This window comes from Saccopteryx bilineata, chromosome 4 (assembly GCF_036850765.1).
Source record: "Saccopteryx bilineata isolate mSacBil1 chromosome 4, mSacBil1_pri_phased_curated, whole genome shotgun sequence".
Taxonomy (NCBI): Eukaryota; Metazoa; Chordata; class Mammalia; order Chiroptera; family Emballonuridae; genus Saccopteryx; species Saccopteryx bilineata.
Window position 1 is genome coordinate 54,506,049 of NC_089493.1, and position 27,823 is coordinate 54,533,871.

The 27,823-nt window shown below is 45.8% G+C and overlaps 1 protein-coding gene and 1 non-coding gene across 5 annotated transcripts; one reads left to right on the top strand and one right to left on the bottom strand.

Moving 5' to 3' along the window:
* Nucleotides 1-2,008: 2,008 nt before the first annotated feature.
* UBAP1L (ubiquitin associated protein 1 like) lies at nt 2,009-27,617 on the top strand. Of its 4 annotated transcripts, none has more exons than XM_066274009.1 (7): nt 2,009-2,068; nt 2,499-2,596; nt 8,355-8,643; nt 16,196-16,789; nt 18,925-19,131; nt 23,182-23,283; nt 24,813-27,617. In XM_066274009.1, exons 3-7 carry the CDS (start codon nt 8,524-8,526, stop codon nt 24,945-24,947), a joined length of 1,158 nt encoding a protein of 385 aa, XP_066130106.1. In that variant the 5' UTR covers nt 2,009-2,068; nt 2,499-2,596; nt 8,355-8,523; the 3' UTR covers nt 24,948-27,617. The 4 variants fall into 4 exon arrangements, with proteins under 4 accessions (XP_066130106.1, XP_066130107.1, XP_066130105.1 ...); XM_066274010.1 differs by lacking the exon at nt 2,499-2,596 and adding an exon at nt 7,488-7,559; XM_066274008.1 differs by lacking the exon at nt 2,499-2,596.
* Nucleotides 5,933-6,119, bottom strand: LOC136336819 (U2 spliceosomal RNA). Its single transcript, XR_010731607.1, has one exon. It is a non-coding gene; the product is annotated as a U2 spliceosomal RNA (small nuclear RNA).
* Nucleotides 27,618-27,823: the final 206 nt, after the last annotated feature.

A 27,823-nucleotide genomic window follows, 5' to 3' on the forward strand; every position in this document is an offset into this window, starting at 1 on the left:
TTGCATTGAGATGTACAATTACCTATGTGGCTCACATTTCTGTTGGACAGTGCTGATCTAAAGACTTGACCATATTTAGATTGAAATTTTCTGGTAAGACCATTTCCTAAACCTGGTGTGCACTCCAGGAGAACTAATGTCGGTTGTCTTTGTGATCTGAGCAACCACTAATAATCAAAACCTAGATTCATTCATTTCGGGTTGCAAAATAGTGATAGTTTAATTCTGCCATTCTTTCTTTGTTAGCTGGAATACTTCAAAAAAGAGAACTATTCCCTTATCAACTATTTTGTTACCTTGTGGGGTATAATTTGCATTGGAAAGGCAAGAGATAAATATGTTATTTCCTTGATTTACTAGTTTTCAAAATAATGGTTTCCTAGCCCAACCAAAGGTGACTAGAGAATTTTGTGTTTCAAGTATCATTATGAAGTCAGATCTAAACATATTTGTCTTTCAATTATTTCATTGTTCTCTTTATTGATTGCACCACCTTTAGTGGGAGGAGCCTCTAACTCAGCTTTTGAGTTCCCATTTGATCTCATCATTCTGCTCCAAATTTATTTTTCTATCCCAGGTCTGGAAGCAGTCATTTCTCCAATGACCTCAGGTCCCTCTAAAGTGGAAAAGGTATTTATAGGCCATAACCTGCAAGATAGGGGTGCTCATTGTTATTGCTGGTCATTGCTAATCAATTATTTTTTTCTGTTAGAATTAAGTGTTAGGTTTGGGTTCAGGGCTCCTTTATATCCAAAACCCCTTTAATCTCAAATTCCCCTCACTTAACCTTCCACTAGGGCAACTTCTTCATTAAGCATCTCCCTCACCCAACCTCCCCATCACTTTAAGCAACTCCCCCCACCCTGGGAAAGTTCTGAGAAATGTCCTTGGGACAAGGCCATCAGAAGGGACCTGAGGGTTGGGAAAGGGAGACAGTCTGTGACCAAGGCCATAAACCAGGATATGCTAATCTGAGCATGTCTAGGTGCACCAACCTCATGCCAGCAAATGCCTGCAGCAACCCCTATATCTAACTCTTCTTCCTGCAGCTTGGGGCTGACACCCTTTGTTGGCCTCATCCCATCTGCACCCAGATGCTTTTAAAATAAACTTTCCTTTGGAACACACTAGCCTTGTGTTTTCAGTTGAGCCCACTGTTTCTGCCTTTCATTAAGAACTACAGTTCTGGCCCTGGCCAGATGGTTCAGTGGTAGAGCGTCGGCCTGGTGTGCAGGAGTCCTGGGTTTGATTCCCGGCCAGGGCACACAGGAGAGGCGCCCATCTGCTTCTCCACCCCTCCCCCTCTCCTTCCTCTCTGTCTCTCTCTTCCCCTCCCACAGCCAAGGCTCCATTGGAGCAAAGTTGGCCCGGGCACTGAGGATGGCTCTGTGGCCTCCACCTCAGGCGCTAGAATGCCTCTGGTTGCAACAGAGCAATGCCCCAGATGGGCAGAGCATCTCCCCTTGGTGGGCATGCCGGGTGGATCCCGGTCGGGCGCATGCGGGAGTCTGTCTCCCTGCCTTCCTGTTTCCAACTTCAGAAAAATACAAAAAAAAAAAAAAAGAACTACAGTTCTGTTGAGCCTCCAGCCCTTGTCTAAGTCATGTCTTTTTTACACCTATATGTAAATGCTCTATATATTCAACATTAATCAAGTGAGAGAAACTCAGCCAAAGACTAGCCAGAAAAGTGTTGATTCATTGTGTCCTATATGCAAGAATATTGTTTATCTTATTTCCCAGTAGAGGAGAACCTGGACTTGTGAGAAGCTTTAACAGAAGCATTCATTTTTGAGAAGTAAATATAGGGAAGATTATAAGATGAAATAAATAGATTAATTATACATTAAATACTAAGAGTGTTCATCCCAAGTGGCTGAGTTTATGACGTCAAAGACTTTGCTGTAAGCCAACCAACTTAATCACTCTAAAACCATTCATGTTTCTGTGGGCACGTGACTTTTGTGCAAGGAAGTATCAAGAAGCTTAGCTGGGATTATACCATCTGTTATAGCATTTCACTCACTTGTACGAGTTTTGTCCGCAGGGACAATCCTGGGAATTGCAAGGTGAGTTCAAATTATGTCTTATTCTATTCAAAGAAATAAATATATCAGGAATGTGAAATGCTATGAAACATTAGTGATACATATTAAGGACTAGAGGTTGCATGAGGCATTTCCAACTTAATCTCTTTTTTTTTAATGCTTGTAATCAATAAGCTATTTCTGTATAATTCACTGTTTGCTTCTGGGTACTTCCTGACCTGCCACATCTGGCTATCCAGGAAGAATTTGTTTCCAAAGCAGGTTCCATTTGCCTTTTGGAATAAACTGGGTTTCTGAAGCCAAGATTGAAGTCTTTGAGGTTATTGGTGTTAAAGTGCATAACTAAGCAGAGGGAGACACTTCTCAACATTATTAATTCATGCTTGATAGAATCTAGACACCTGGATTTGAACTTGTACTTGGGAAATGACTTTTATTTATTGTTTGCTAGGTATGATGTTAAGAGCTAGAGACATAAAAAGTAGCAAACAGGATTCCTGCCATCCTGGAGTTAAGAGTCTAGAGTAAAGAAGCCCAATGATTACACAGGTAATTAGAGTCACTTATAATTTTAATAAATGCTAAAAGAAAAAGTGCTTAGTCACTAATTTTTATATTTCGTTGTTCAAATATTTATTAAGTGACTGTTGAGGTTCAGATAATTTGCTAAAAACAAGGGCTATGAGCAAAGTACTAAATAAATCCTAACACAGGTTTTAAGGGAGATAAGATATTATCCAGTAATCATAAAAAGTGTGCTGAGTGATTTGAAGGACAAATATGGTTCTATAAGATTAACTAGGCCTCCCCGCCCCCCAAATTGAGTGTTGTGTAATGCATTTAGGTGAAGTAGAAAATATATAGTAAGGGTAAGAATTGTCATTATTCAGTTTACAAAGTCAAATGTATTTCATCCTGTGAGTCACAGTAAAAAAAAAAAATGTCTGGAAAGCCACTGTGCAAGGTAGATCTATCCAAGTTTGGGGGTCAGGGAAAGCTTTTTTGAAGAAATGTTTCAGCTGAGCTCTAAAGAATGAACAACTATTAACTAGTAGGGAAGAGACATGGAAGAATATAGCAAGTATTTGGAATAGCATATGTAGGAGCCCTGTGTTGGATCAAGAGACCAGAGACCGAAACGATTGAAGGTCAACACAACTATTATAAATTAAGACAGTGAGAGGGGAGAGGCAAGTCACTGCATGGCTTTGGAAGCCCTGTCAGGAGTTTGAGTTTTGCTTCTTAGAGCAGCTGGTAACGACTGGAAGCTTTTAAGCAGAAGAATGGCTTAATTTGCTGCTTTGAAATGATCACTTTTGTCCCAGTGTGTAGAACAATTATAATAACAGGGCACAAGAGGAAATATGGACGCCAGTTGTCCAGGTGAGAAATAATAGGGGCTTGGATTCTCATGACAGCAATGGAGGTAGTATGAGATTAAAGAGAAAAACTTGGCAGGGATTTGAGATGGGTGGCAATGAAGGGGAGGAAACTGTGGGAGTGAGTCCCAATATTGTGCACCTTAGACATTCCTTGAGATAAAGAATCCTGGGGGGATGAGGAGCAGCTTGGGGGAGGGGAAACTCAATTTCCTTGGGGTATGTTGCATTTGAGGCACCTGTGAGACATCGTGGAGGAGCTGCCTTGTAGGCATTTGTGTTTATGAGTTTGATCTCAGAAGAGGACTGGAAAATTTATTGTATGAGCATATAGATTACTGAAGCTATGGGCAAGGATGAAATCATTTAGAGAGTATAATGGAGATCTTATAAATAATACTGGCCTTGGCCAGTTGGCGCAGTGGTAGAGCATTGGCCTCATGTGTGGAAGTCCCGGGTTCAATTCCTGGTCAGGGCACACAGGAGAAGCGACCATCTGCTTCTCCACCCCTCCCCTTTCTCTCTTTCTCTCTCTCTCTCTCTCTCTCCCTCCCTCTGTCCTCCCCTCCTGCAGCTATGGCTTGATTGGTTCAAGCAAAGTTGGCCCCAGGTGCTGAGGATGGCTCCATGACCTCACCTCAGGCTCTTAAATAGGTCGGTTACTGAGCAACAGAGCAATGGCCCCAAATGGGCAGAGCATCGCCCCCTAGTGGTCTTGGCGGGTGGATTCCAGTTGGGGTATATGCAGGAGTCTGTCACTCTGCCCCCCACTTCTTCACTTAGTAATAATAATAGTAATAATAATAAATAAAAATGCCATTGCCTGGGTTCCTTGTAGACTGATTACTATAACCCCCATCCACTCTGCCCCTGTCCCCAGCCTCAGATGATAGCCAAATGGGCACAGACCTAGGGACTGGTGTTGGAGAGATCCTGTATGATGCTGTTTGCTGAAATATCACAGATTGGTGTTCCTAGTATCCTCACTTGCTCCACTGCCTACTGCATGGAGTCAGCACCCAGCCTAAACTTTAGGGTCTGCTCAGCTGTATTTACCCCAGTCTATCCTTTCAGTCTTACTACAGACTGCTTCCCAGCACATACTATCTACTTGGGTCTCCCCTTCATTCTGCCCACCTCTGCTCCCTGGCTCAGGTTGTTCCGTACCTGAAGTTATGCTCTCCATCCCCCCTTTTCCTTGCTCACAGGCTGTTGGCCCACCCTCAGGGTCCAGGTCAAGCCCCATCTTTCTGAAGCTTCCCAGCCCCCACAAGGACTAGAATACTCACCTTCCTTTGAAGAATATCATCACTTAATGATCTGCACTTCTCATTTGGTATTTAGCAGAAGTGATTGTCATTTTAGAATATGTTCTAATTAGATTACTGTAGCCCTTGCTATTCTTCATTTTTTAATTATTTTTATTTATTCATTTTTAGAGAGGAGAGAGAGAGACAGAGGAGAGAGAGACAGAGAAAGAGAAGGGGGGAGGAGCTGGAAGCATCAACTCCCATATGTGCCTTGACCAGGCAAGTCCAGGGTTTTGAACCGGCGACCTCAGCATTTCCAGGTCGACACTTTATCCACTGCGCCACCACAGGTCAGGCTAGCCCTTGCTATTCTTAAGAGTTGTATTTCTAGAACCCTCAAATGCTTAAAGTACTCCAGAGCAGGTGTAGAACTGAGTAAAGAATATCTATTTAGGATGCAGATGCTGGGTCAGAGGTAAGGACAAGGGTGGCCCTGTACCTGCTCAGTGGACAGGCAGTTTACTTGGGTCTCAAAAAAACTGTGGTCCTTCCCCATAGCTCAAAACTCTAATGATAGCCAAAAATGTAAATGAGAAACCTGAGAATGCCAAAATTTGCTAACTTTCCTGGGTTCTCTACAACCCACTGTACCTCAATGTCCCTTGTAAGAATAGGGGGATGGGACAGATAACTTATTGATCACACAGGGACCTGTCTGGTCCTGTAGCATAGAGAGCCACTCTAAAGTGCTGGGAGACAGTGTTTTGAGTCTTATAGACAGTAAGATATGGATAAGAATGAGTTTACATCGGAAATAAGGGAATTAAGGGGATTTGCCCATCTGGCCTCATTTGATCTCTCTACACTCAGATTACCTACTCTAAGTCTTCACATGATGCTCTAATGTGGGCATGGGGATGACCCCAGGGAACCCTAGCAGCAGGGCTTTGCACCATCTTGATAGGGATGACATTATATTAAGCCAGAGGTACTCCCTGGTAAACATGATTGTTTGCAAAATGCCAGACTGCAGTCAGAAATCTAGATTAAAGTATATTTTATAGGCAGTCATGAACTTGAATTCTTGTGAATGCATGTTGTTTTGTTTTTTAAGGCAGCAGAATCTTTTATGTAATATTGTTTAAAATACATAAAAAAATCGCCTGACCTGTGGTGGCGCAGTGGATAACGCATCGACCTGGAAATGCTGAGGTCGCCGGTTCAAAACCCTGGGCTTGCCTGGTCAAGGCACATATGGGAGTTGATGCTTCCAGCTCCTCCCGCCTTCTCTCTCTCTCTCTCCCTCTCTCTCTCCTCTTTAAAAATGAATAAAGAAAAAAAGGAAAAAAAAGATTAAAAAAAAAAAAATCAAATCCCTGGTTATTGTGATTATTAAACCAACAGATACTATACTTGATCTCAGCCAAAAGGCCCATAAACTATGTGTGAATGAGTTTATAAATTCTTAGATTTCAGCTTTAATGGATACTGTTAACTAATACTAATTGACTTTCTCACCAACAATGCACGAGAGTTCCAGATGTTTCCACATCCTCATCATTTGATATTATCAGGCTTTAAATTTTTTAATTATGTCTGTTCGTGTGTGTGTGTATGTGTGTAGTGATATTTCATTCTTTAATTTTGCATTTTCCTGATAGCTAAGGAGGTTAGATTATATGTTTGTTGGCTATTTGGATAGCCTCTTTTGTGAAGTGCCTATTAAAATTTCTTGCCTATTTTTGAACTGGGACTTTTCTTACTGATTTGTGGAAGTTATATATTGAATATGAGTCCTTTGTCGGTTACATGTGCTGCAAATACCTTCTACTCTTGTGATATATATTTTTTTACTCTCTTTTTTAAAAAATATTTTTAAATTTATTTATTTTTTACAGAGACAGAGAGAGGGATAGACAGGGACAGACAGACAGGAACGGAGAGAGATGAGAAGCATCAATTATTAGTTTTTCATTGCGCGTTGCAACACCTTAGTTGTTCATTGATTGCTTTCTCATATGTGCCTTGACTGCGGGCCTTCAGCAGACCCAGTAACCCTTTGCTGGAGCCAGCGACCTTGGGTTCAAGCTGGTGGGCTTTTTGCTCAAACCAGATAAGCCCATGCTCAAGCTGGCGACCTCGGGGTCTCAAACCTGGGTCCTCTGCATCCCAGTCCGACGCTCTATCCACTGCGCCACCGCCTGGTCAGGCTATTTTTTTTTACTCTCAATGCTATCTTCTGATGAATGAAAGAAACTCTAATGCAACCCAATTTATCAGTATTTTCCTTCATGGTTAGTCATTTTTGTCATCTGTTTAAAAAATATTTGCCTATTCTAATCCCATGAATGTATTCTCCAATTTTATCCTCATGCTTTACCTTTATATCTTTTGCATTTTGATCTGTGGTATACGTAAAATTAATTTTTGTGTATGATGTGAGGTAGAGGTCAAGATTTTTATTTTCTAGATGAATATCAAATTGATCCACAACAGTGATTTTTCAACCAGAGTGTCACAAGAATTTTTAAAATATGCAGTACCTAACTATTTAGTCAGGGGCACTGACCTCTTTTCCCTTAGATCGTCAAATAGGAAAAATGACAGCAGCCAATACAGCAATAGCTATCTGGTATGAATGAATCAAAATTATACCTATTTTTTTTATCACATTGGCAAAAAAATAGATATTTTTGGTGTGCCACAGAATTTCAGTAATTAGTTTGTGTGTGCTGTGAAATGAAAAAGGTTGAAAATTGCTGATCCAGAATCATTTCTTGAAAAGACCTTCATTTTCCTATTGCTCTGCAGGCTCGTAAATTAAGGATCTATGTATGTGTGGATCTGTTTCTGGACTTTCTTTTCTGGTCTATCGGTCACTTCGTAAGTCCTATGTGTCAGTTCCGCACTGTCTTAGTTCCAGTAACTTTAAAATAAGTCTTGATATCCAGAAGTATAAATCTTCTAACTTTGTTGCATCTTCTTCAAGATTGTCTTGGCTTTTCTTCGCTCTTTTTACATTTCATTTAAATTTTAGAATTAGTTTGCCAATTTCCACCAAAAAAAGTGATGGAATTTTGATACGTGGGATCCATAAATCAATTCAGGGAGAATTCATATCTTTATAATATTGAGTCTTAGAGCCCATGGTTATGGTATGATCCTCCCTTTATAGTTTCTGTGTAGACATCTTATACATCTTGTGTTATATTGAGTCCCAGGTAGTTGATGCTAATATAAAAGTTATCTTTTAAAAATTTCATATAAATGGTATCTTTTAAATTTTTTATTTAAAAGTAATTTTTGTTAAGCTTTTTTCGTTAATGTTCATGAGATTGGCCTCTTATTTTCTTGTCAAGTTTGGTATTAAAGTGATGCCAAACGAGTTTGAAAGTATTCCTTCTTTTTTGGAAGAGTTTTGTAATTTGATATTTCTTTCTTAAACGTTTGAGTGAAAACTCTTTTTTAAGATTCTAATCCACTGCTTTTGATGTTTATTAGGTTAACAAAAACTGTACACTTTTGGGGGGTGTTGAAAGCTCTTTTGACACGAGACTTTAGAACTAGTTATAGACCACGTTTTGGGAAACAATGGCCTAGAGTTAGATTTAAACATGAAATAGTGAATTCTGGTCAGCTTGAATGCTCTTGTTTTTATTCATTTCCTCCCTTATGCAGCACTGGCCACTTCACCTTTTCCTTTTCGGCTGTGTGGGACTCAGCTAAGTCACCACACAGAGCACTGAGGCCACCGGAGACCTGAGCAGAGTCCTCAGGACTGTGCTCTCTCCCTGCCACCAGGCAGCCTGCTCAGCCTGCTCAGGCATCTCCACACTCCTCTGACAGAATGAATGCCCTCGATGATGTCCCTTTCAAGGTGCCCAATGGCTTTGTGATAGGCACAGAGCTTCTTCCAGGGCCAGAACTCAGTGTCCCAGCCTGCAGGGAGCTTCTGCTTGGTTCTATGGTGAGTGCCTCTCTCTGTCTGTCTGTCTATCCCCTAGTCCAGGGGTCCCCAAACTACGGCCTGCGGGCCACATGTGGCCCCCGGAGGCCATTTATCCAGCCCCCGCCGCACTTCCAGAAGGGGCACCTCTTTCATTGGTGGTCAGTGAGAGCACATTGACCATCTCATTATCCAAAAGCAGGCCCATAGTTCCCATTGAAATACTGGTCAGTTTGTTGATTTAAATTTACTTGTTCTTTATTTTAAATACTGTATTTGTCCCCCCCCCCTTTTTTTTTTTACTTTAAAATAAGATATGTGCAGTGTGCATAGGGATTTGTTCATAGTTTTTTTATAGTCCGGCCCTCCAGTGGTCTGAGGTACAGTGAACTGGTCCCCTGTGTAAAAAGTTTGGGGACCCCTGCCCTAGTCCCTGCGTCTGTGGGTCTGATGCTAAGCCTCATGGGACCTTGTTCCTTGATTTTAAAGGGCAGCTAGGCCTGCTCTGGTATATTCCATGGAGTTTGGAAATAACCTAAGAGGAAAAGGTGTTTCATGAGGAAGGCTGGTTGCCTGGTGATGGGGATTATGGAATGGGTCTTATTTTAGCCTTCAGATAACTGGAAGGTCACCTATATAAAGTGCCTGAGGGTCATAGCACAGATGTTCTGTTTCCTCCCTTCCCTATTAGCTTGCTGCCATGTCTAAAATTCTACCATTAGATTCACTCCTTTGGGTTACATTAGTTCCTGAATCCTCTGTTAAAATGCAGTTACCTGGGACGGGACACATTAGAAAGGATTACTGTGCCCCATGTCTTCCCTAGAGGCACCCTTAAAGCGCCCTTTGCCCCATGGCTTACCGACTAGGATATGGCCCAGTGTATGTGGTCATATAATATATGGCCTCAGGATAAACATGATTATTTAACTTCCAGGAGAAGTAAGTTTATTTGAAGATTTAAGGGGAACTTAGTGCATTTAAATTATTACACAGATGTATGATGGGGTAGAAGGCAAAATCCACATGAATTCTTTTGTTTGTTTATTTATTTATTTATTTATTTATTTTTAACAGAGAGAGAGTCAGAGAGAGGGATAGACAGGGACAGACAGACAGGAATGGAGAGATGAGAAGCATCAATCATTAGTTTTTCATTGTGCATTGCAACACCTTAGTTGTTCATTGATTGCCTTCTTATACATGCCTTGACCGCGGGCATTCAGCAGACCGAGTAACCCCTTGCTGGAGCCAGCGACCTTGGGCTCAAGCTGGTGAGCTTTTGCTCAAACCAGATGAGCCCTCGCTCAAGCTGGCGACCTCAGGGTCTTGAACCTGGGTCTTCCACATCCCAGTCCGACGCTCTATCCACTGAGCCACGGCCCGGTCAGGCCACATGAATTCTTTTAAATGAAAGAATAAGATTGCAAACAACTGTGGAGCTGGCATTGGGCCTCTTGGGGCTGAGTCCTCAGACTCTTGCGTGCTTATTCTCCAGTCTGCAAAGTGCTTCGTGGAATAATTTGAGGAACATGAGAAACCCGAGGCCCAGAAAAAGGAAATGAATTGGCCAAAATTAGCGGCAAGACACAAATCCAGGTTCTGACTCCAGATCATTTAATATTAGCCAAGAGCAGGATTGCAATGTGAGAGACACCAAACAGGTGATGTTTGAAGACAAAAAAAGGGGTTGTGGGAAGTCAGGAGCAGAGAGCACAGTCCAGGAAGGAGAGGCCTGGGGAGTCAGGTAGAGAGGATTGAGTGGCCTGGGCACAGCAGCAGTAGTGGTGCAGTTAGCTTCATCTGCAGAGCTGGAGTTGCGCTGAGGCTCCTCAGGTCAGAGGTTTCCAGAGCTGAAATAAGCTTCTTAAAGCCCAAAGCAGTCTGTGTGGGGCAGGAACTCTTGCTCTCCCCAGGCAGCCTGTGCTGTGGGTGTTCACTCTGGCAGGAGCCTGTATTGTTGCTTTACTGAGCTCCAGTGGAGGTGGGATTACCACAGCTTTTCCCTTCCTGCTGAACTCAAGCCAGGCTGGGAAGAGGCTATTCTTCTCCTAGTAGCAGAAACAAGGCACATTCTGCCAAGTCCATGACTAGTGTCCTAGCCAACTGCTGACCTCTTGCTTGTAGGGTGAACACCTGCAACCCCCTGAGCCTGTTCCCTGCCTGAGCCTCCATTTCTTTTACTGTTTGGCCAAACTAACAAATAGAGAAAGATGAGATTCTAAGTATGATTTACAGCCTCTCCTGATCAGTCCTTTGAGTTCACTGAGCTGTATTCCCCATGTTAAGAACTTGAAATGCATTTTCCCATAACAACAATGTTATCTATGGTGGTTAGAGTACCAGATAGACCTATAGTGGCCTAAAGGGGGAAAATAACAGCTACCATTTATTGAGCACCTGCTATGCACCAAGCCCATGCTAGGTGCTCTTTACATGTTTACTCTTCTCTCTCATTTCTATGACCCTTTCAGCAGCTGGGTGTTTCTACTCCATGGCACAGGAAATCAAATCTTCCACCAAGTGAGAGCACAAGTAGGAGCTCTCACAGGGTCTCATGGCTTGTGAGTGATACAGCCAGGATTCCAACAGAAGTCTGTCAGATCCCAAAGCCCATGCCCACCCCTTCACCTTGCTCCTTTCCAAGGAGCCCTTTCTTGCATTTTTTTTTTTTTGTATTTTTCTGAAGCTGGAAACAGGGAGGCAGTCAGACAGACTCCCGCATGCGCCTGACCGGGATCCACCTGGCATGCCCACCAGGGGGCGATGCTCTGCCCATCCAGAGCGTCGCTTCTGTTGCGACCAGAGCCGCTCTAGCGCCTGAGGCAGAGGCCATGGAGCCATCCCCAGCGCCCGGGCCATCCTTGCTCCAATGGAGCCTTGGCTGCGGGAGGGAAGAGAGAGACAGAGAGGAAGGAGAGGGGGAGGGTTGGAGAAGCAGATGGGCGCTTCTCCTGTGTACCCTGGCCGAGAATCGAACCGGGGACTTCTGCACGCCAGGCCGACACTCTACCACTGAGCCAACCAGCCAGGGTCCCTTTCTTGCATATTTAACAAGCAAGCTTGACTCGAAAGAACCACTGAGCTGCCTGACCAGGCAATGGAGCACTGGATAGAGCGTCGGACTGGGATGCGGAGGACCCAGGTTCAAGACCCCGAGGTCGCCAGCTTTAGCATGGGCTCATCTGGTTTGAGCAAAGCTCACCAGCTTGGACCCAAAGTCACTGGCTTGAGCAAGGGGTTACTTGGTCTGCTGTGCCCCCCCCTCAAGGCACATATGAGAAAGCAGTCAATGAATAACTAAGGTGAAGCAACGAAAAACTGAAGATTGATGCTTCTCATCTCTCTATTCCTGTCTGTCTGTCCCTATCTATTCCTTTCTCTGACTCTCTCTCTCTGTCTCTGTAAAAAAAAAGAAAGAAAAAAAAGAACCACTGAGCTAAAGCCAGCCCATTCCTTGCATATTTAAAGCCTCTTCAAGTCTGTTTTGTCATTTTATAGTATATATAGTCATAGAGCGGGACTCGATAATTATTTTCTATGAAGGGCCAGAAGTAAAAATTGTAGGGAAAGAGCAGACTTGAGTGATTGCCCAAGTTTTTACAGACATTAGGGAAAGGAGAAGATGGGCATGGCTCTGTTCCAATAACACTTCATTTACAAAAACAAGGTGAGGGGGTCAGTGTGGCCCCCAGACACAGTTTGCTTACCCTGCCACCATTGCCTTCCCTTCTGCTCTATTCCCCTCCCCACCCCACCACAGGCCACTCTGTTACTCACTGTATATTCTTCTAGAGATTCTTATGTCTGTATATACAAGCAAATACAGCTATTTCCTCCCTTTTTCATCCCAAAGGTAGCATTTTATATACATTGTTCTTGATTTTTCACTTAATATATATATATATATATATATATATATATATATATATTTTTTTTTTTTTTTTTTTTTTTTTTTTTTGTATTTTTCTGAAGCTGGAAACAGGGAGAGACAGTCAGACAGACTCCCGCATGCGCCCTACCGGGATCCACCCGGCACGCCCACCAGGGGGCGACGCTCTGCCCACCAGGGGGCGATGCTCTGCCCCTCCGGGGCATCACTCTGCCGCAACCAGAGCCACTCTAGCGCCTGGGGCAGAGGCCAAGGAGCCATCCCCAGCGCCCGGGCCATCTTTGCTCCAATGGAGCCTTGGCTGTGGGAGGGGAAGAGAGAGACAGAGAGGAAGGAGGGGGGATGGAGAAGCAAATGGGCGCTTCTCCTATGTGCCCTGGCCGGGAATCGAACCCGGGTCCCCCGCACGCCAGGCCGACGCTCTACCGCTGAGCCAACTGGCCAGGGCCTCACTTAATATATTTTAAGATCTTCCATATCTGTACATAGAAAGCTTCTTTAGTTTTGTTTTTCACTGAAGTATTGCACTATTATGGATACATTGGACTTTATCCGCCAAGTCTGGTTTTGATGGACACTTAGGTTCTCTCCTTTGTTTTACCATTACAAACAATGCCTCAGGAAAAAGTATTGAAAATGGCCTTTTGCATTTGTTGAAGTATATTGCCAAATTGCTCTCCATAGGGGTTATACTAATTTACATCCCAACCAGCACACTAGAAGAGGCCTGTTCCACCTACATACCTAACAGAATGTCTTTGTCTTTGGGTCTTTGCCGAGGAATAGGAGAATAGTATCTTAGCGTAGTTTTATTTTGCCTTCTTGTGAGTGAGGTTGAACAGCTTTTCCTGTTGTAAGGCCAGGGGCCGGTGCTATGGCCATGCAGGTTCACATTGGATTAGGGCAGACAGTAAAGGAACTGTGAAGCCAGAAAAAGGTGAGCCATTCATTCTGTTTATTAGAGTCTCCTAACGGCAGACAAGCAAACAGGCAGAGAAGACCGCTTCCCTCTCACTCAGAGCTCCCAAGCCCCTCAGCACTCCAGATTCACTGGACTCATTCTCTCTTTGGACTCCCTGGACTCAAAGGCCCCCACCAGCCTCAGCACTCCTCAGCAAAACAGACCTGGCAGAAATACCCCTTCTCCAGCAAACAATAGCAAACAATCCTCCCTCCCGGTGGAGGCAGGCAATCCGCAATTTGCAATCTGCTGCCCTGAGAGCAAACACCTGCAACCTTTCATAGACTATACACACATGGTGCTGCCCCAATACAAGCGAAAAAACCTAAAAAGCACTTATTACAAACTTGTTTTCCCAACACCCATATTTAAGAGCCATCTGTATTTCCTTTTCTTTTCTTTCTTTCTTTTTTTTTTTTTGTATTTTTCTGAAGTTGGAAACGGGGAGGGAGGCAGTCAGACAGACTCTTGCATGCGCTGGACCGGGATCCACCCGGCATGCCCACCAGGGGGCGATGGTCTGCCCATCTGGGGCTTTGCTCTGTTGCAACCAGAGCCATTCTAGCGCCTGAGGCAGAGGCCATAGAATAGAGCCATCCCCAGCGCCCAGGCCAACTTTGCTCCAATGGAGCCTTGGCTGCGGGAGGGGAAGAGAGAGACAGAGAGGAAGGAGAGGGGGAGGGGTGGAGAAGCAGATGGGTGCTTCTCCTGTGTGCCCTGGCCGAGAATCGAACCTGGGACTCCTGCATGCCAGGCTGACACTCTACCACTGAGCCAACCAGCCAGGGCCTGTATTTCCTTTTCAATGGACTGTCCATATTATCTTTTGTCCGTTTTCCTGTTGGGCCGTGGGTCTTTCTCTTACCTATTTCTAGGATCTCCCTATATTAGTAAAGGTAGCCCTTTGTGATATGAATGCTATTTCCCCCTAGTTTGTCATCTGTCTTTGACCTTGACCAGAAGGAGTATTTGCCATGCAGATTTTGGACATATGCCTGTGTGAACTTTTATAGCTTCTGGATTTTGATTTAGAGTAAGAAAGGCTTTCCCACTTGAAGTTACAAAGGCTTTCTCCTAGTTTTATAGTTTCACAGCACACAGTTGAATTGTTGATTCTTTTGGAATTTATCCTTGCATATACAATGTGAGAATGGATCCACCTTTATATTCTTCCAGATAGCTAACACCATTTATTGGCTAGTTCTTTTTCCCATTGCTTGAGATACCATCTTTATTATTTACTAAAGCCCCATAAATATTAAAGTCTATTTCTAGACTTTCCATAATCTATGTGTACCAGTACCATAGTTTTAATTATTGATGTTTTATAATATAATAAATCAGCTGGTAGGGTCAGTCCTATTATCTCTTTCTCTCCAGAGTTTTTCTGGTTATTCTTATTTATTTGTTTTTCATAGTTTTCATAGGAACTTGAGAATCATCTTGCTTAGTTCCACAAATTACAGGTGTTGGTATTTTTATTGGGTCTTTGTGTCGTTTTATTCCCTAGGTCCCACCGGCTGTCTCTTTATCTCCTAGTCTCTTTCTCTGCAAGTCTGCTTCATTAGTTTTGAAGTTGTCTTTTTCCTTTTCCGTTTTTCACAACTCGTCTATTTTGCTCCAATCTCTTTCTATAACCATGTGTTCTGCACACACTTACCAATGTCCTCTCTGTGCCAGGCCTGCACCTGTCCTCTCTGAGGACACAGAGAGGATTAAGACATGGTCCTTGACTTCTTCAGTCAGGGAGTCACCCTGGACCAACTTAAATTATGCTCCTCTGCCCAACCTAGGGTCATGTCAGTGGCGGGAGGGAGTAGTGCCTGTGACCCTAGCATGTCTGTGTTCTTCTCTCTGTCCTCCTTTTCCCTCACATGCTACTTCTCCCAGACTCTTCCTTCATTGTCTATCATAGAGCATTAAAGTTGCCTTTTAAAATTTTTAATACTTTTCATGGCTGTTTATATTCCTGTTTCTTAATTTGAAAGATAGGCAGCAGGAATATTTTATTTTTGCCTGATCTATTTGTGTGGGCTCCAGATAGCCTTTTTAGGTGGCCCGACATGTAGTGGATAAAGCCCCTCAGTCTGATGCACAGAGAAATCCCAGCTCAGCCACTCACCTTCAATCTGACCTCCAGCAAATGAAATGTTCTGAGCCTTATTTTCATAATCTAGAAATAGGAATAACACTAAAATGTACTAAGTAGGGTTTAACAAAGATTAGGGAACTTTACATTTCCTGGGTCTCAAAGTAATCTCAGATGGCAGCCAGGATGGGGGAAGGTGTTACTCGTTGGGAGGTTTATGTGCCTGGGCAGGCCTCCAGGGCTGACTGCTTACTGGCAAATGGTGCTGGGTGAACGCCTTTGCTAAGAACAAGTCTTATTGGAGAAAGTTTTTAAGCTGCTACTGTTTAATTACATACTACATGGCAAAGGGACTTAGATATTAGATTTCACCACATTTCATCCTATTAACCTATTCTTCACTTTGTCCTTCATGCAGTTTACCATTAAATTGTGATTGATATCCATCTGCCCCGTGCTAGTTTAAACAGAGGGTGGGAGTGGGTTGTGATGGCTGCTTGGGGCTCAGGATTGGAAGCTGTGGGAATCTGGCAAGTTCTGTGGCTAAACAGGGTCCCCCAAGACCAGGGGAGAGGCGTGTGCCCTGGGTCCCTGGTTTACATGGCCGAGTCACACACAGCCTCTTTCTCAGCAGCATGACTTCAGCCTGGAGAGGAGGACTCTCTTCTGGGTGGAGGCTGTGGTCTGGGGACCCTGCCAATTCCAATGCGACGACGCCGTTGGGATAGCATCAGCCCCTCCGGCCTGGCATTTGCTGGTCAGCCCGGAATGCGGGCTGGTGCCTATGCCACCTGCAGCCAAAGGCCCTGAGGCTGAACCCCAGGAGCAGCCCGAGGAGGAGGAGGAGGAAGAAGACGAGAAGGGGGAAGAAGAAGAGCAAGAGGAAGAAGCCTCCCTTGCGGTGGAGGAGAAGCTGGGTCCTTGCAGCCCCCAGCCCAGCGCTCCTGGGAGCCCCAGCCCTGGCCATCACCGGTGCTCGCTGGATGTGCTGCGCGGTGTGAGGTCGGAGCTGGCGAGTGCCCGGCAGAGGCTCTCTGAGGGCAGGATGGCCGCCAGGCCCCGCGTCCTCCTGCAGCGCATCCGCCACCGGGCGCTGAGCTTCTGCCCCAGCCCCGAGCCGCCCCAGGCTCCCACGTCCCGACTCCCCAGTGTACCTGTGCCACCCCCGCGGCCCTCCACCGCCGGTGCCATGCCCCCACTGCGGAGCCACAAGCCCACGGTTGCGGTAAGAAACTTGCCTGCTTGGCCAGCGCCGCAGATTAGCAGCAAGGCAGTCATAGTCTGGGTTCCCAGTCTGGTCCACAGCTTCGGTCCCCTCCTCTCTGCACTCCTCCCTACCCTTACCGCTGCTCTCACCATGCTGTTCTCCTGCGGCCCTTTGCCAAGAATATTCCCTGCTCAGAGGACCCCCGCTGTGCCTGCTTTGCCTCTGTTAGGGCGCACGTCACATAATTGAAGTTACCCAGTACCTGTCTCACTCTTCCAGGGGAATATGAGTTCTTCTAGGGCAGGGGCTGGAACCGTTCCTTTTTGTTTCCAGAGCAGCAGACTTGGCCTATAGGGGGTGCTCGATGAATGTCTGCTGAATTAATTAATGTGACTCAAAATCTAGGGCTTGCCAGAGAGCGAAGTTTGCTGTAAACGGGGTGAGCTATAGGTTGAGTCAAGGTATTGTCACTGTCAGTTAATTCCTGCCAGACACTGGGCTGGAAGAGACAAGGTCAAACCCCTGGACCAGAAGTGTTGCCCAAGGTGGTGTGGGGACAAGACAAGCACTGTATAGGGGGAAGGATCAGGTGTTGAGAAAGGTAAAGGTTGTTGCAGGCTGGGTAGGCTTCAGGACAGAAGGCTTACCCAGAAGAATGGGGAGCAGAAATGAACATACCATGAAATCAATGAAGCTTACACCTCAGGCCCTTGACTTTGCTCCTTTCAAAGCTCTGTACCTAATTTTATAGTTATAATTGTCTTTTTTTTTTTTAAAGAGATTTAAATTGTATAAACATGAAACTCCACACAGTCTGGATTCAAGCAGATTGGGGGCGGGGTCAGGATTGGTAGCAGGAGATATCAATAGGGCACAGTTTTCTGGCTCCCAGCTGCCCCACAGTAAAGCCCATAGGTGCAAAAGAAAAAGGCCAACATGAAATTAAATCCAAAAGAGACTCAAAGACTGGCTTTTCTACTCACTGGTTTGTGATCTTACACAAGTCAGCGAAGCGCTCTGAGCCATCCTTTCTCTACCTTGTAAAGACAGCCAGCAACCATTCCCACAGATGTTTGGAGAAAACAGAGAGAAGAGGCTCTGTGACCTGGACTAGCCATGCCCACATCAAAGACCAGATGTTGATGCCAGGATGGCTCTTCTCTGATCCAGATTAAATATAACTCTAGCCACAACCCTGTGTGTGTGTTGGGGGGAGGAGGGCACAGTTTGGAGCAGATTTTCTGTAGAGAAGAAAATTGAGGCAGAGCACAGCTAAGAATCTTTTTCAAGGTCACCAGAGTAGACTTATCCTAAGATTTTGGATGTTTTCCTCTCGGGGTAAAGAGCAGACCCAAGGGTGAGGTCATCGGAGACAACCCCTGAGCTATGGGGATGGATGAGGAATTCATATGTCACATGTACCATGCCCCAGGAGCGAGGGCAGCAGCTGGGCTTCCTTGGGGAGGAGGGCACAAGGCAGTCTGTTCAGAGCTGGCAGATAGGCGCTTCTTCATGGGGAGGGATGTTAGGGTTGATGCCACCCAGACCAACTAAAGTGCCCTGAAGTCACCCATCTTAGCCCAGGATCTGCGTCCAGTCCCTACCCTGCTCTATGCCTCTCTAAGCTTCAGCCCAGCCAAATTCAAGAGTGAGGGTCTGGCTGGAAGACCCCCTTAAAGTGGGGGGTAAAGAACCCTGGATTTGATTTTGAGTCAGGTTCTGGTCCCAAATATGTGTTGCTTACCAGGTCATTAACTTCTCTGAATCTTGATTTCAATATCTGTAAATGGGATAATAGGATGGATCTATCCAATTTCTCTGGCAGGGTTGGTTCTAAGCTGTAGATGAAATTAATCATGTACTGACAATTTCTGTATGCCAGGTCCTTTGCTAATTACTTTTCTCACATTGCCTTATTAAGCCTTGTAACAACCCTTAAGGTATCCAGTATGATTGCCTCCATTGTACACATAAGTAAACTGAGTAAGCAGTAGATATCTGGGGTTTGAACCCAGGTCTGTAGAACTCCACGATCTCCACAGCATTAGCCCTACACTCTGTATAAAGGTGGCATGCAAAGACACTTTTAAAAATGTCCTGCCCAGCTAGATGTTGCTTCCAGTGCTGACACATCCAACTTGTCTCTATTTCAGTCCCTCAGCCCATACACCTGCCTGCCACCTCTTGGGCAGGAGCCCCGACCTCTCATCACCCACAGAGCACACCCTGATTCTGCTGACCTACTGTCCGCCCTTAGCCAGGAGGAGCAAGACCTCATTGGGCCAGTGGTTGCCCTGGGGTATCCCCTGCATAGGGCCATCGTGGCTCTGCAGGCGACAGGGCGGCAGAGCCTGAGCCAGGTGAGTGATTGTTCAGAGCTGGGGGGCTGTGGGGCTGGAACCAGGTGGGAAGTCACGTGATTTTATCTTTAACTTGAAGAAGTTTTGTTTCCTTCTCTTTAGAGGCAGAATCTCAGAGTGGCATTAATTATTGGAGATTGTAAGCAAGTGTCTAGATCTGAATGCTATTTTCTCAATAGGAGTTTATCAGGAATCCCCCTGCCCACTTGGAGGATCTTGAATTCTACTCCTCTTCTGTTTCTGCCCCAAATACAGGGGGCTGGAGCTTTGGGCCTCCAAGAATCTCTCTAGAGCTGCCCAGTACAACCTTCTGCAGTGAGAGAGATTTTATACCTGTTGTCCAGGTATTCACTAGTGATTATATGGTTACTTAAAATGTGGCTAGTATGACTGAGATTTTTAATTGTAATTAATTACATCTATGTGGCTACTGAATACCATATTGAATGGTACAGCTCTAACCATTTTCCTCAGTGAATGGTTTACCCATACTCGTCTCTTTCCATCTCCCATCTATCCATGTAGTCAACAGTATTTATTGGGTGCTTACTGGGTGTTTAGAAGCAGACTCAGATGAACTTTGGCATGCAGGATAGTTACTAAGGAGGCTCTTGGGATCAACTCCTGGAGAAAGGAGTGGACAGAAGCAGGAGTGAGTAGATGGAGAAGTTGAGCTTTGTAGACTCAGCGACATCATCAGCCCACCCCACAGTCCTGGAGCATATATGGCACTTCAGAGTTGTCCTAAGTGGGGCTGAGATGGGCAGACCTTTATATCTCTGCATCAATCAGTCATTAGTGGTGTTAATATTTAGTAAACACCTTCTTTGTGCTAGTCCCTCAACCTGAGAGTATACAATTAGGTCTTCTTAATTCTGCAAGGTTGCTACTACTGTCCCCACTTTGCCGATGAGGAAACTGAGGCTCATTTAACGGCGAGTCTTTGTTGCGCAGTGTTTTCTCTCATTTTCTGTGTGAGAACCTTCCAGGGCAGCACCTCAGGCTGATCTGAGACTTAAGAGTGGATCTAAAGTTGCCCTCACCTTCAGCTGCCACCGAAAGTCAGGACCGTGGCCAAGAGGATTGTTAGGGTTCAGAGTCACAGAGGGGGCTCTGTAATGTCCCCCCAGTCTCTAGGACTTGTGAAGGCTGAGGTCCCAGGCCATTGCTCTGGAGAGCTGAAGATTAGGTGGAGCCAGCACAGGCACTGGCCTCCCTGTGGGTGGCCTGGAAGAATCCCACTGCTCTAGGAACATTGTGTTTCCAGACACAGACTGACCACCTGCCTGGCCTGCTGGATCTCTGGGTGGCCTTTTTCCCTGGTAGGAAGTTAGGGGCTAGGCTCTGAGGGGTGGGCCTGAAGGGCCATTGGATGACTTCATCTGTCTTCCCCCACCAAGTTAATATTTCCTTCTCTTCTGTGAAATTCCACTGTTACCTAAGCAAAGCCTTTGGGTTCAGTTTCCTTCTCCCCTTGAAAGATACACTATAATAAATCCTTTATGGTTATGAGGGAGGGCATCAGGTATCTTCACTTAGAAGAGCCCGGGAGAACAGAGGACACACAAAAGATAAGCTTTGTCCGTCACTCCTTCTACAAGGATCAAAGCCCACTGACTGCCTGCAGGACAAGCACGGGTAGCATAGGAGAAGGCCCAGGGGCCAGGCCCAGACTTGCTATGGGACGTCAGCCATATCAGGGCTCCTCGTTGAGCCTCCCTTTCACTATTAACAGAATGGAAAGAGGATATGTGCTTATAATCAATGACTGCTGGGGACCCCAGCCTGGAGTCTGAGGCAGGCCAGGTGGCTGCTACAGTCCTATAGGCCCCAAATCTGATCAAGCAACAGAATATGTACAAATGCAGATTCCCGGGACCTACTCTCCAGGGGCCCAGTCAGTGGATCTGGAGTATGTCCAAGGGCCTATCAAAGATCTGTAGATGGTTCTGGTATGCAGCTTGGCATAGGGTCCTGTGGTATGGATTGATGTCCGCTGTCCCTTAAGTGGTTCTCAATCTTGGCTACATGTTAGAATCACCTGGAGAGCTATAACAACCCCAGTGCTCAGGCTGCACCCCCAGACCAGTTCTATCAGAGACTCTGAAGGCGAACATCAGTGGTTTATGGGTAGTTTTAAAGCTCCTAGGTAGCCGCAATCAACACCAAGGCCAAGAACCATTGCTGTGGGTAAACTAAGAGGGGAAGGGAGCATTCCCTGTCTCTCTTGCCCCCGCTCCTGTTTTCACCTTCAGAAACCCTGTCTACTTTCAAGCTAGCTCAGGCCCCTCTAGCAGCTGGCCTGTGGTGGATAGGCACTGGCAAGAGGTCAGGTGATCTAGACCCTAGTCCTGAGACCCTGGGAAAGCTGCCTGCATTGCTTGGACCTCAGTTTCCTCAAGTGTGCAAAGAGGGCTTGGCTGGGTGGTTTTCTAAATAAACTCATAGCAAGGTTTAGGTATCCTGGGACAAGTGATTAGATAGTTCAGAAGCTAAAACCATTAGTCTAGATGATCCGTGCTTTCTGCCCAGCTCTGAAGGTCTGCAGAAACCCGTCCTGTTTCTTTTCCACTTCTACCCATAATTCTTATGGCCTGGCACCTTCATTTGACACTGACTCCCTGTAAATCCTGCTTTGATGTGCCTGGTCCTGATGATTTCCTGTATCTGGTTCATCTCCCCCACTGAGCTGTGAGCGCCTTGAAGGTAGTTCTTAAATCACTTTATAAACACAGCTTGTATTTATTGAGTTCCTCTGCCTGCCATGCTGGTGCTGGGGCACAGTGGTGAACAAGACTGGTACAAGCCCTCCCTCGTGGAGCAAAAAGTCAGTGGATGAGAGATGAGAAAGGCAGCAGAGGCCCTGGCCGGTTGGCTCAGCGGTAGAGCATCGGCCTAGCGTGCGGAGGACCCGGGTTCGATTCCCGGCCAGGGCACACAGGAGAAGCGCCCATTTGCTTCTCCACCCCTCCGCCGCGCTTTCCTCTCTGTCTCTCTCTTCCCCTCCCGCAGCCAAGGCTCCATTGGAGCAGAGATGGCCCGGGCGCTGGGGATGGCTCTGTGGCCTCTGCCTCAGGCGCTAGAGTGGCTCTGGTCGCAATATGGCGACGCCCAGGATGGGCAGAGCATCGCCCCCTGGTGGGCAGAGCGTCGCCCCACGGTGGGCGTGCCGGGTGGATCCCGGTCGGGCGCATGCGGGAGTCTGTCTGACTGTCTCTCCCTGTTTCCAGCTTCAGAAAAATGAAAAAATGAAAAGAAAAAAAAAAAAAAAAAAGAAAGGCAGCAGAGCAGTTACAACGTTGTATGTTCTGTGGGAGCACCAAGCACGGCACCCTGAAAACGGGGCAGAGAGGGTCCCCGGGTAGGAGTGAGGCTGGCGTTGGTTGGGAGCCAGATACACAGAGATTTTGGGGGGGGGGGAGCTGAGGTGACTGACAGGGGAGGAGCAGGCCTTTGAGCCTGGTTGGGAGGCAGCACTTCATCCCCATGATAAAAGCAGCCCTGATGACTAAGCAGGAAGTGACCTGAACAGGTTTCAGGCCTGTGAGAGCCTCCTCTGTCTCCTCTTCTTTCCAGCACTGATGCAGGACTGTGGGCGCTCACGAAGCCCTGGGTGCAGAGATCTCGGTGTCTAGGGGTGGGGTGGGGGTACACAGGTGTGGAGGGTACCCTCAAGCAGTTAGGTGCTCCCCAGGGAGGGCGAGCGGGCTAGGTGGGTGGTAGGTGAGACCCCTGTGTTGCAGGTATGCTCCACTCCCCGCTTAGGTTCTGGGAGCACCGTAGTTCACCCTGACAGCCCTTTTCCTGGATTCCAGCCCCCCAGTTTGGCATATTTGGTGAAGACTTGCTGTCTACCTGTCCCCAGGTCTCTAGAGAGGCCTCTGTTTCTCTTCTGTTGGCTCACGGGGTTTCTGGGGCCCTGTCCTGTGTGGTGGATTGCCTAACCAGCAGGCCTGAGCTCAGACCTTAATGAAGTTCCTGGGGTACCTCCTCCATCTCATCTGCTGCCTCTGCCACTCCTTTTATCGCCCCTTCTTCTTTCCGGCCCAGTTTCTCAGCTACCTTAGCGCCTGTGACCGGCTGCTGCGGCAGGGCTATGAGGAGGGCCTAGTGGAGGAGGCCATGGAGATGTTCCAGTTCTCTGAGAGCCAGGTCAGCTGGGCCGCCCGCCTGGGCACTAGGGGAGGGGAGGGATGGGGGTGCACATGGACCTGGGTGCAGGGGCGCACTGGTGTCTGCTTGCTCAGCCCTGGGGAGAAGGAGACAGCCCAGGGAGATGAAGGAAGGAAGGGGAAGGGAGGAGGAGGGTAGGGAAACCAGAGGCAAGGCTTTTTGTATTATTTAGCTGAATCAACACAAGTGTCATCGAATGCCCACTCTTTGTGAGACACCACATAGGAGCCACAGGCAGAACAGAAATGCTTGAACTCCCTGGGCAAAGGGTTTGCCACCTACTCGGAATCCAGAGTATGGGTAGCTGTGGGCCCAGTAGTGATTCTGAGTGCTGGATGGACCTGTCCACACTCAGCAGCTGGTGCGTGCTCTCTGAGCAGCTGGTCACAGAGGCTGAGGGACAGAGGGCGGGAGGAGAGGCAGGGAAGTTTAAAGCAGTGCTGGGATTCAGTTGGTTTGCACCATTTCTGGCAGAACCGATAGCTAATTTTTTTGTTGAGTTCCATGAAGCAGTTGTTACAATGGCACTTGTAATCAGGGTTCTCTCTAAGGTGGGCCCTGGGCAGCTGCTCAATGTGGAAATCACAAATTTACCTTCCTCACTCTTTTTTAATGTTCATCTGCACAACAGCATATTCTAAGTGCCCGTAGTAATGTTCATTCCGTCCATAAATTTGACAGAACTATGCTTATAATATTTATTTATTCATTTCATAAAACTCATTATACCTTTGATGAAATTCTACATTTTAATTCTCTCACATTGGTTATTTCAGTAAACATATAATGTAAAGAGAAAAAGTGCCAAATGACCAGAGGTGACAAGCTCTCACTGGAAATATCTTAAATAACAGTTTTATTGGTTTTTTGTCAGGTATTATTTATTTTTTCATTCATATTTTAAAACTCTTTTTTATAACATAATCTAGTTTTGTGTACCTCTTTTGTTGTTCTTACTTAAGTATTAAATGCAAGAAATAATAAACTACCTTTTGGTATATCACTTTTTTATACTTAAAAGGGTCATTAGGGCAGAGAACCGGTTGTTAAAGTATTTGAATCCTACCCCTGGTTTAAAGCACTGGGGCCAGAGGAGGAAGGGAGGTGCAGGCTGCACTATGTGAAACCTGGGCTGGGTTTGGGGCCTGGGCAGGGGCCCCGGGCTGTGCATCCTTGGGCACCAGTAGTTGACTTTCTTCCTCTTCCTGCCCCAACACCCAAGCATAGGCAGTCAGGAGTGAGCCGGGGTGGGGGAGTAAAGCCAGGACCAAGCAGTGGCCGGGTTGGGGCCTCCTTCCTTGGCACAGGATGAGAGGTCCACGCTCATGTCTCCTCAGAAGCACAGGGGTAACACAGGTGTTGGCCAGGATCAGGTTTACCTGGTCTGTGGGGGCCAAAGCTTTCTGGGAGTAGTTACAAAGGACACAGGGTGGTGGGAGGAGAGGGGGCGGGCGGTTCCCCACAGTGGAGGCCAAGCCTCAGCACCCTCTCTGCCTCCCCTCCCTCAGGCAGGGGAGTTCCTGCGCCTCTGGGAACAGTTCAGTGACATGGGCTTCCAGCAGGACCGGATCAAGGAAGTGCTGCTGGTCCATGGCAACCGTCGCGAGCAAGCCCTGGAAGAGCTGGTGGCCTGTGCCCAGTGACCACTGTGGCATTCTGCAGTGCCTGGCATCCCAGACCTGTGTAAACCTGGCAGTCCATTCTAACTGGAGACCACATGAGAACAGCAAAGCGACGCACGTTCATTGTAAAAATACAAATGATACCAAGTGTGGGAGCGGGTCCAAAGATCTAATTTCTGATTTTGGTTCAGCTGATGGCTGGCTGAAGGCTTCTCTGGGCCTCAGTTTCCCCAGGAAAAGTAGAGCGATTGGAGCTGGCTGCTATTGATAAGAATCCCCTGAGGAGTTTGTTAGCGTCCCAGGCCTCACTCCTGGACTGACTCAGAAAGTCCAACTTGATAGCCCCTGGGGATCTGTTTTGTTTTTACAGGAGCTCTCTGGAGACCCCCCTTTTTTTTAATCTTTAAAAAATCTTTGCTATTGTTGTTGATGCCCTTTACCCATTTCTCCCACCCCCACCCCCACCCCCACTTCTGGCAACTGCTACCCTGTTCCTGGTGTCTATGAGATTGGTTTTTTTTTTTTTAATTAAATAATTTTATTTTTTTAATGGGGCGACAATAATAAATCAGGATACATATATTCAAAGATAACAAGTCCAGGTTATCTTGTCGTTCAATTATGTTGCATACCCATCACCTAAAGTCCGATTGTCCTCTGTCACCTTCTATCTAGTTTTCTTTGTGTCCCTCCCCCTTTCCCTCTCCCTCTCCCCCCTTCCCCCGTAACCACCACACTCTTATCAATGTCTCTTAGTCTCACTTTTATGTCCCATCTACGTATGGAATAATGCAGTTCCTGGTTTTTTCTGATTTACTTATTTCACTTCGTATAATGTTATCATAGAGCTTGGTTTTTTTATTTTTAGATTCCACATATGAGATCATACAGGATTTGTCTTTCTCTGTCTGACTTATTTATTTAGCATAATGTCCTTGAGGTCCATCTATGTTCTCCCAAATGGCAAGATTTCATTCTTTTTTTATAGCTGAATAATATATCACAATTTCTTTATCTATTCATCTGCTGATGTATTGATAGACGCTTAGGTTATTTCCATATCTTGGCTATTGTAAATAATGCTGCAATGAATATGGGGGTGTGTATATCTTTTTGAGTTAGTGTTTTCATTTCTTTGGATAAACACCCAGAAGTGGAATTGCTAGATCATATGGTAGTTCTACTTTTAATTTTTTTTGAGGAAGCTCTGTGCTGTTTTCCACAGTGGCTGCACCAATGTGCATTCCCACCAGCAGTGCCCAAGGCTGCCCTTTCTCCACATCTTCACCAACACTTCTTTTTTTTTTGAGGATAGCCATTCTAACAGGTATGAGGTGGTATCTTATGGTTTTGATTTGCATTTCCTTGATGATTAATGATGTTAAGCATCTATTCGTGCACCTTTTGGGCATTTGTATATCTTTGGAAAAGTGTCTATATGGATCTTCTGCCTATTTTTTTAATCAGGTTTTTTGTTTTTGCTTTTAAGTTCTTTGTATATTTTAGATATTAATTCCTTATCAGACATATGATTTGCAGATATTTTCTCCCATTCATTAGGTTGCCTTTTGTTTTGTTGATCACTTCCTTTGCTGTGCAGAGCCTTTTAGTTTATTGTAGTCCTACTTGTTCATTTTTGCTTTTTTGCTTTTGCTTTTGATGTCAAATCCAAAATATTGCCAAGACCTACGTCAAGAAGCTTACTACCTATGTTCCTATGTTTTCTTCTAGAAGTTCTATGGTTTCAGGCCTTACATTTAAGTCTTTAATCCATTTTGAATTAATTTTTATGTATGGTATAAGATAATGGTAGAATTTTATTCTTTGCATGTAGCTGTCCAGTTTTCCCTACACCGTTTACTGAAGAGACTGTCATTTTCCCATCATATATTCTTGGCTCCTTTGTCATAAATTAATTCACTATATATGTCTGGGTTGATTTCTGGGCTCTCTATTCTGTTCCATTAATCTATGTGTCAATTTTTATGCCAATTTCTCTGGGGAATCTTATTCAAAGTAATGGGCCCATGGCTAGTGTGTGTGACCCTCAGGGCCCACAAATCTGGGCTTCCTTCTGCTTTGCCAACTGATGGTCCTATGTCAGTCTATTCTCGTTTGGGGAGTGGGCTTGTTTGGAGCAGTGTTGTCTTCAGTCACCCAGGCCTACCCTCTGGAGTTCCCCAGGGATTGAGGGGACCAGTTTTTGGAGCTGCTGTGACTCAGTCAAGCAGAGGACAGAAGCCAAGACACTGGTGCCCCTGCCCTTCTCAGCTGGCCCAGTGCAAAGGCCTGAAGCAATTTCCACAGCATAAAATCTTCTCACTCCTCCACCCAGCAAACAGGGCTGGACCTGGAGCTAAGTCCTATAAAAAACCAAACACTTCCACATGTCTCCTGGCTCCAGACACCTTGTTTGAGCATTAGTGAGGATCTCTGCAGACCCACACTGGCCTAAACAAGTTTGAGACTAGAACCCAGGTCTCCCAAGGCCCATCCAACCCCTGGGTCTGTTCCACTAAGCCTTGATGTCTGCAACTTGAAATCACATTAAAAATATTCTTTGGCCTTAAAACTTGCTTTGAAAACTAGCAGCAATGCAAAACTATTTTGAGAAAATTAGCAAAACGTTTGAAAGTTGGTCAAAAATAAAACTGCACTTGGAAAAGAATAAAGTTCAAGTTCAATTTCTAAGATGAAATGTTAAGTCCAAAGTTATTTATGTTTCGATTAAGGTAATCTGGTCTCGGTCTGCCACTTTATTAAGTTCCCTACATTAGTGGTGACCAGTTGGCAGGCCCCTCATACACATCACATGTCCTTCTCCACTGCCACGCCTCCCATCCTTTTCCTACTTGCTCAAACCTTCCCATTCCTAGAAAACTATTGTTTGACTAAAA